General features: G+C 53.9%; 1 protein-coding gene across 1 annotated transcript in view; it reads left to right on the forward strand.

Moving 5' to 3' along the window:
- Atoh8 (atonal bHLH transcription factor 8) overlaps positions 1-8162 on the forward strand; it is a 28042-nt gene extending 19880 nt beyond the window's left edge. The window contains exon 3 of the mRNA XM_021654070.2: positions 7191-8162. Within this exon, the coding sequence (XP_021509745.1) occupies positions 7191-7196 (6 nt within the window). The 3' untranslated portion in view covers positions 7197-8162. The remainder of the gene's footprint in view (positions 1-7190) is intronic.
- The last annotated feature ends 275 nt before the right edge of the window (positions 8163-8437 follow it).

Consider the following 8437-nt stretch of genomic DNA (forward strand, 5'->3'; position numbering starts at 1 on the left):
GAAAATTGTTTCCCTGGCTCCTTTAACCTAACCATACCCTTACAAAGCTGGTGGCCCAGCCTTATTCTCAGCTGGTGGCATTCAGGTCATAGGTCATCAGAAGCCAGCTTCCCAGTGATCTCGTATCTCTTTACAGGTAGTAGGTGCTTTGCGGTTTGCAGAGTTCTCTCACATAATTATTTCTAGATCTACCACCTTTAGGGATCTCTGTTATTTGGGGCTGTGAGATGACACAGACCCACCCAGGGCCACGGCAGGGCAGGGTTGGGCAGGACTGGAGCGGGCTGGTGCATCAGGTGACAGCCACTACCCTTTGACACACCTCTCCCTCGGGACTGCCTAGCAGTGTGGTTCTGGGGACAGGAGCCTGCATTTCAGCATATTTCGTCACGATCTGGGCTTGGGTACTTGCCTTTAGCACGCAGCATCTTCCTCCTAAAATGCAGAAATGGCTGCTGCCCAGGAGACAGGAGATGGAGGCACAGTGGCTATGGAAAGATTTTTCTCAAGTGCAAGACAGAGGGTCCCAGAGGATATGGCTGGTCCATTTGAAAAGTGGCCAGAAGAAGCCAAGTGTCACACTACTCTGTGTGTGTGTGTGTGTGTGTGTGTGTGTGTGTGTGAGTCTCAGTCTCAGGGTTCACTGTCAGGCTTTATTTTGGATTACTTCAAAGACTAAAACAGACTGAGGTCCCACTGTGGAGATCAGAGCTAAATGACAGAAAAGTGGAGGGCTCTATGTGGACAGGAGTTCACCATAGTTGGTGAGCATGCAGCCTTTCAAGGGACCTTGATTCCCATGTGCCTGGGGTCTAAGCAGCAAACCAGAAACAGCCTGTTGCAGCGAGGCCAGCTCTGGGAGCTGGGGCAGAGATGACCAGGGCTGTACAGCCAGGGAAGAAGTAGAAAAGTAATGGTGACAAGCCCAAAAGCAGGCTCGTTTAGTGTTGGGGCATAGGATCCCATGGGTGTCGGGGACCCAGGGACCTGTGCAGGCTGCTGCTGCTGCTGGGATTGACTTTGAGTTGTCCAGGAAGACGTTAGCTGACTTGCTTAGGTCACACAGCCCGCAGAATGGGGATCTCAGAATTCAAACACAGACTCTGATGTCGTTGGTCGTCACCTTTGACCACTATCGTGTATGGCTGCTGGCGGGTGGCACACACATGTGAAATCTGTGCAAGGAAGGAAAGTCACTTCCCTGGACCCTCCTGTTATGGTGTAACTGATAGGGTGGCAGGGAATAAGGAGCCCTGGTAGAGGTGGCCCCGTCTCCATCCCACAGTGGCTCGAGATTCTAGTTTAAGGCGTGAGCCTAAGGGTATTAGAAGAGACAAGGGAAGGGGCATCTCTTGCTGAAGGTGCATTTGCAAGCTAAGGATAGCTCTGTTGGTAGTGTCTGCCTAACACGCATAAACTCTGAGTTTGACGGCAGCATCACATAAACCAAGAGACTGACTGATGCCTGGGTGTGGGAGGCAGAGGCAGGAGACACAGAAGTTCATGGTTGTTCTCTGCTACACAGCAAGTTTCAGGCTACCATAAGCTATTAGTGAGATCCAGTCTCAATAGTAAGTAAATAAGGACACCGCCCCCCCCCCCCAAAAAAAAACTGTTTGCACAAAAATTTAACTGCTTTTGCTGAGATCATTTGATGATTTGGGCTGCTTGGGGACCCTGGCCTTTCCCAGCTACAATACACACACACAGACACAGATGCACACACACACACAGATTCCATTTGTGCTGCTCCCTGCACAGCATGCTCCCTCCTGTGTCTTCCGGGTACAGACAGACTTTCTCAGAGGCCTCCTGGCCAGCATGAATTGGTTTATGTGGCTCTGCCCTCCCCCCTCCTGCTGTCACTTTGCTGGAGAGATTAGGAAGGGGCGGTGCTGAGATGCAGAATAACAGAGTAACTGCCACCTCAGGGCAGAGGGCTCAGAGACCTGCCATCCTGCTCCTGCTCAAGTGGAGAGACTGTGTGAAGGTCAGGGCCAGGGGCTGCCTATCCCTGCTGTACTCTGGAAGCCTGATGTGAGGCAGGAGAGGTAACTGACCTGGCTGGCTCGGTGTCCCTAAGGAGACACTGCACCCCTCCCTTTATCTGCCAGACTGTTAAAACACTGAGCCCTGCGAAACTGGAATCTCCCCAGTTGTCTCACACTGGGAGAAAGCGATTAGGGTGTGCACACATCCATGGGGTGTGTGTGAGGTCAGACCTGCTGGGGAAGACCGAGGAGTCGGGCTTTCCCGCTTGTCTGGGCTCTGTCCACCCAGCTCTGCTTCTCTCCAGCCCGGCGCTGCAGGGAAAAGTCCCCAACCCTTGGGGACCGCTGGGGGTGAGCCTGCAGGACTGGAGGCAGCTGGGACACTGCAGCTGCTGGGCCCTCCAGCCTTGCCTGGACCAAACCTGCCTTACAGGGCACCGTGCCAAGAAAGACAGATAGACTGACAGACCCAGAGAGACAAATATACAAGAAGCCAAGAAAGAGTTGGCTTAGAGAGGCACAGGCAGAGAGCTCTGAGAGAGAAACAGATCGGCAGCCAGAGAGAAGGCGTCAGCGTGGCGTGGCAGTCCCCTGCAGGCCCTGACGGGCTCCTTTTAGGCTCTGGTCCTAGCTTTGGGTGTGCCAGACCTCCCCTGCTGCCAGCCAGGAGGAGGAAAGGGTCGAAGCCTTGTCTCCCAGGAAGAGATTTCACACAGTTCCAACAGCAACTCCCGTAACTTGGCGACTGTGCAGGCTTCTGCCTTCATCGGCTGACTGGACGCAGCGACACCCTTTCCTTTGGGGTTGTCGCTGTCAGTGTGAGCAAGGAAATGAACCGAGGCTCCTGGCACATGGCTGCTTCTAACAAGACAGCACTGAGCCCCAGTCTCCCACTTCCCTGCCAGGCTCTGGGAAGATTAGGGTGCCTCCTTCAGTGCCCCTTGGGAGTTGAGTGGAGAGGGGGGCAGGCAAGCTGCCCCACTAATGGTAACCCAGGCTACAGAAAGATGGCAGGGCCTGGGAAATAAAGTGCTTTGGGAGCTGGGAGTAACATCTTATTCTTTCCAGGTGGAAGCTGGTGAGCTGAGAGGGAGGGCTTGAGCAGACCTTAATGTCCAGTGTGGGCAGGGGGTAGAAAAAACACACAAGCCATAGTCCCCATGGAGTTGGCATGCTCATGGGTGGGCTGTTTCCATCAGTATCCAGAGAGGTAGTCAGTGAATGCTGGCTGAGTTTGCCTGGGGCTCAGCTCTACCTTTGACACATCAGCACAAGGAGGGGGTCTTGCCAGCCACGTGCCCTCCTCCCAGCGTTGGTTTAGCAGCTGTTGCTTCTTGCTGCTGGGGAAGTACCGCTCTGTGCCATTCCCAGGTGTAGAGGTTTGGCTGGAATCACTGTTTTCAGCAAATGAAGGGTTTGGCTTACTGGATTCGGGACTCAGTCTCAGGGCCCGGGAACTGTGGGTCACATACACTAGCCTAGAATCTAGGATGATGTCTTTCTCTTTGGGGGAACAGCTCTGGGGGACACAGAAGACTGAGCAGGGTTGACAGGTCACCCATGAGGTGAGACGGGGCCAGGGAAGGGCAGTGGCTGTCACCCAGCTGCTGTGTGACAGCAACTCAGTACAACTCTTTCCGGAACCTGCCCTCCCACCCCCAGCTCACAAAGGCTTTGTCTGTGACTTTGATGCCCTTAGGTGCTCAGGAGCTCTGAGGATCCTCCCAGCCAAGCCTGACAGACTCCTGTCACATCCTTGTCATGTCCCCGTCCTCGTCCTCGGCAAACAGCAGCTAGCTGCAGCTGCTCCTGAATTCCATGCCTGTCTCATGGTGGGGTGGTGCAGCGCTGGGAGATGGGCTGCATCTTGCCTGTTTCCAGTTCCCTGGGAAATTTGGAGGTCAGGAGCCCGTGGGCTCAGAGAAAATCTGCAATTCCCAGCTCAGAAAAGATGTGAAAACAGACCTGGGCCGGGGCAGTGGCTCAGCCGTCAGAACGTGAGTTTCCTCTGAGCGTGCGGACCAGAGTACCACCCCAGGAGGAAGGAGAGAACCTACTCCTGCAAGTTGTCTTCTCGTTGCTCATGAGCCCTGTGGCCTGTTCAGCCCCTCCCCCCAAGAATAACTGACTGACTAAATATTTTAAATGAGGCCGACGCTTATTTGGGGCGCTTAGCTGGCCTGCCCAGCCATAGCAGACTTGAGCACGCAGCAGCAGCAGCAGCAAACGTGGAAGGTTCAAGAACAGCAGCAGCATGATTCTTGCAGAATTCTCCCACAGCTCTTTGCTGTGGCATTTCAGTTTTTAAAAGGTGCTTGAAATCGGCCTGCATTTTTTTAGGATATAATAATTTAAAAAAATCACTGTCCAGATTTCAAACTCACTGGGTATTTTTTCACACATGTAGAAGATTGTATCCAAATTGTTTAAATGTAGACAAATATACAACTTGAAAATAGTGGAGAAAAAGAGTTAGTTGGTAAAGTGGACAGTAGATGAGCAGTGGTTTTTTTTAAACGTAGGAGGGAGATGGAGACTGGAGCGATGGCTGAGTGGCCAAGGGCACTGTGGACTCTCACAGAGGACCTGGGTTTGGTTCTTAGTGACACACGGTGACTCACAAAGTCAGTTTCAGGCCACCCAGTACCTCCTTCTGGCCCTGCTCCGTAAGCACCAGCATGCATGTGGCACACATACAAGTATGTAGGTAAACTGTTCACACACAGAATTTATTTATTTAGTGTGTGTGCGCGCGTGTGGCACATGTGAAGGTCATATTGTGAAAGTCATTCTCTTTCCACCACATAGTTTCTGGGTATAGACGTAGGTTGGTCGTCAGGCTTGGTGGCAAAGCACCTTTTTGCCTTTGTTCCATCTCACTGGCCTGAGGATAAGGATTAAGAAGCAGAAAGTGATTCGATTCCCCTGTGTGACACAAGCGAGCAAGAGAAGAAAGCAGAACAGGAACACAGGTTCAGCAGAGAGAAGAAGGAGAACAAAACCGAAAGGTTCAGGACACTGAGCTGGCTGAGGCTGCTCTAGGTTAGCAGGGGACAGTCGTAGTCCCACGAATGCCCGATGTCCTGCCTGAGAATGGAGGTCACCCCGTGGGATGCGGGCCTTGCAGCAAGCTGCAGGCTGCGAAGGAGGGCAGCTGTGCCTGCTCCCCAGGATTTTACAGAGCTGGTGTTGGCAGCTGGAGTTGTCCTGGGCGCTGGGCTACAGCAGGGAGCAGAGCCGTTCACTGGCTCCGACCCCAGAGGAGGAGACAGGCTGAAGGGTGACTGTTGTGTGTGATGGCGTCACCCACTCTGCCATACTGACTGGACGACAGCAATCAAACCAGGCACGTCGGGGTAGCCCAAAGCAACAGTAGGCAGTTGTGTTTGCTCCCTTGCCTTCTGCCACTGCTGATTGGTCCAGAGGAAGAAAACAACCAAACACTGAGACTAGAACAGTCAGCTTCCTTTGCTAGTCTGGGGTAGGATGCTCAGAGCTGAGTGTCAGCTGTCAGCTCAGTCTTAGAGCTGGCAGGGCTTGTAGCTGGAGCCAGGCTGCCCTCGCCACCTTTACAGTGTGGCTAGAATGGTCCCAGTCCTCCACTCCTTCTCCAGACCATGGTCAAGCTGGATGAGGAAGGAGCTCTAGCCCCAGTCCATGGCACGGCCTCCCAGGCAGCCAGCGCCGGGATGACGTAGCCCTAAACCATGCTGTGGACCACAGACCCCATGCCATCCCCATGGGCTTTCTTTCTGCTTCTTACTCCTTCTCCTCAGACTGTGTAACAAAAAGCAGATCTCTGTTGGGGCCAGCCATGCACAATGGGCCAGGAGAATGCAAGCCTGGGATTTACCACATGAAGGTCCTGCCGGCCTCTCACTTTTCCTCTCCCCCGCTCAGCCACCATTAGCTGGACAGCCTTCTTCCCCATGGCCTGGCTCACTCACCCTCCTTGGACTCTGCATCCAGCCTGGCTCCAACCTCTTATTTTGGATCTTGGACCGCATCTTGGCTATGTTCCTGCCAGCATCCTGGGGCCTCCAAGGCAAGCCATACGGGTCTGTGGTTAGCAGCCCTCCAGCCCCACAGTTGGCTTCTTCCCTCCTGCTCCTCAGAGTCAGGCTTCAGCAGGAGCAGCTTCTGTGGTAGGAGAAACAGGGCTGGCCTGGGTTCAAATCTGGACATTGCCACTATGTAACACTCACTCCCTGCTCTGCCTGCTCAGCCTTGACTCCGAATGCATGCGAGAAGGGCCCCGGCTTGTCAGCGGTACCCAAAAGATGGTTTGCTAATTTAACATCAGTAGGAGCTGCGTGCTCAGGATTCCTGCAGAATGGCGAGTGCTGGGCTAAGGTCTCTGAGGACTTTTCCCATGTTCCGAGTGACCACTCCCCTCTCAGGGCTGATGCTCCTCATCTGTCACTTCATGGAATCTTGGGACCTAGAGATGGCCTGACCCAATGATTCATGGTTCTCAGGATGTCTCAGGTTCCTCAGTGAAGGCAATCATCAGGACTCTTGAGCCTCTGTCTACACCTCACGATGCTCAGATACACAGAGGTCTGCTGATTTGTTTTCTGGGTTGGGATTCTACAGGTCTGTTCTCATTTCTGCTCAGAAAATAAAGGGTTCCCCTCATCCGATCTATCTGTCAGAGGTGGACACAGAGCACTGGAGAACTGACTGTGTCAGGTGTGCCAGCTGGTGGGTGATGGGCCGCAGCCAGAGTAGACCTCAGGCCTAGCAGTGGCATGCTCTTATCTGAACAGGTTTGGGAGATGGTAAAAGCCACAGACAGACAGTTATTCCCCTGGGAACCAACCAACCTGCAGGGAAGGCCTGTAAGCCCCCATTCCAGCACCAGTCATCAGGAGAGGCTGACTCTGACCTCAGAGCATGACTCTGGGGCTTATGACGTCAGCACCAGGTGTCCCTGAGCTTAAAAGGGTTTGGCTTCCTCAGTGCAACAGAGTTTAGTGGAGGTGGAGAGAAAGGGGGCAGCAGGTACTTTGGGGAGAGCTAGTCTTGGGTCCAAATCTGGCTTCATTGAATTCAATAAACAATGGCTGGACAGTATGGGTATGATGCCCCATTGTGGGCAGCTACAAGAGTTGAGAGAATGTTCTGTGAGTGTTAGCATCCAGCTCCAGGAGGAATGGGGGATGTTGCTGATACATGTTTGTTTGTTTTCTTTTTCAGGAGTGACCTGCCACAGGCTAGACCATGGACACTGCTGTGGGTCTCTTCCCAGTCGGGCCTGAGGAGAAATAAGCTGGGGCCACCAAGCTTATTTTCTGTCTTCTCCAAGATGCTACCAGATTCTCAGCCCACTTACCACCTCTCAGGGCCATGCAGGACCAGGACAACAGGGGTACTCTGCCTCCCGCTAGTCTCCTGCTGTCCTCCAGCCATCCAGGGTTACTTCAAATTTTGCCTTCTGCCTGGTGGGGCAGGCTAGTGCCAAAGATTCTCCAGAGATTGTCCAAGGAAACTATGGGATGAAACCCCACAGCTCGAGCCACACCATTGCTGCCAGCCAAGTCCACCTCAAGCCAAAGATGGATTAACTTCTGCCAGGAACTCGGAGGAGTGGGCATTCGGGAACCGTCAGCAGCGCTTAGCCCGCTGATCCGTGCCGTCTGTGCAGGGCCCTGAGCTGGCCGGGCACAAGACAAGCCCCCAAGGGCCGTGACAGACAGGCTGGTGGTGGAAGGTGGGGTCTGAGATCCTGGGCCCGTCCCATTAGCTGCCCAGGCCTCCGACCCCATTCCCAGTGTTCTTTGGGTCCTGGCTCCTTCTTGGACACCACACCTCCTGAGAGTGGAGGAAAAGGTTCGGCGTGAAGAGGCAATATTGCCCCATACCCGACCCAGGACATGCCTCAAGGCAAGCTTTCTGAATGTCTTTGCTCCCAGGGCCTGTCCCACCAGGTACCTCACCAGTGGCCAGACTCAGGCTAGCACACAAAGAAAGCACCCTGCTGGAAGGCAGCTGCCTGTGGACAGGCCAGGCAGGAGGGCTTAGGGAGGAAGGGACCAGGGAATGAGCCAGTATGTGGGGGAGGGGCACATGTAAAGCCAAGGCCTGGTCCTGGTGCTGCAGAGGCCAAAGCCGCTCACATCTGTGTGCAACCATCTGCTTCAAATTGAAGTAAAAGCTGCAACATATAAAGGAAGCACTTGTGTGTGTTGAGCGGACGCTGGGGGTGAGCAGGACAGTGGGCAGCCATTGGCTGGGGATTGTGAGGGAGGGCCGGGAGGCCTTGAGACCCAGTGTTGGTGAGGAATGCCCACCATGGCCTTAGGCTAGACTGTGCTCAGGAAGGCCGGCCCAGGTCATGGGAGAAGTCCTCTCTACTTCACCCTGCACTTAACCCCCACCCCGAGTTTTGTGTCACCAGGATCACCATTAATGTCATTTTCTAGATGAGAAAAACAAGTCCCCAG

The sequence above is a fragment of the Meriones unguiculatus genome, chromosome 5, assembly GCF_030254825.1.
Source record: "Meriones unguiculatus strain TT.TT164.6M chromosome 5, Bangor_MerUng_6.1, whole genome shotgun sequence".
Classification (NCBI taxonomy): Eukaryota; Metazoa; Chordata; class Mammalia; order Rodentia; family Muridae; genus Meriones; species Meriones unguiculatus.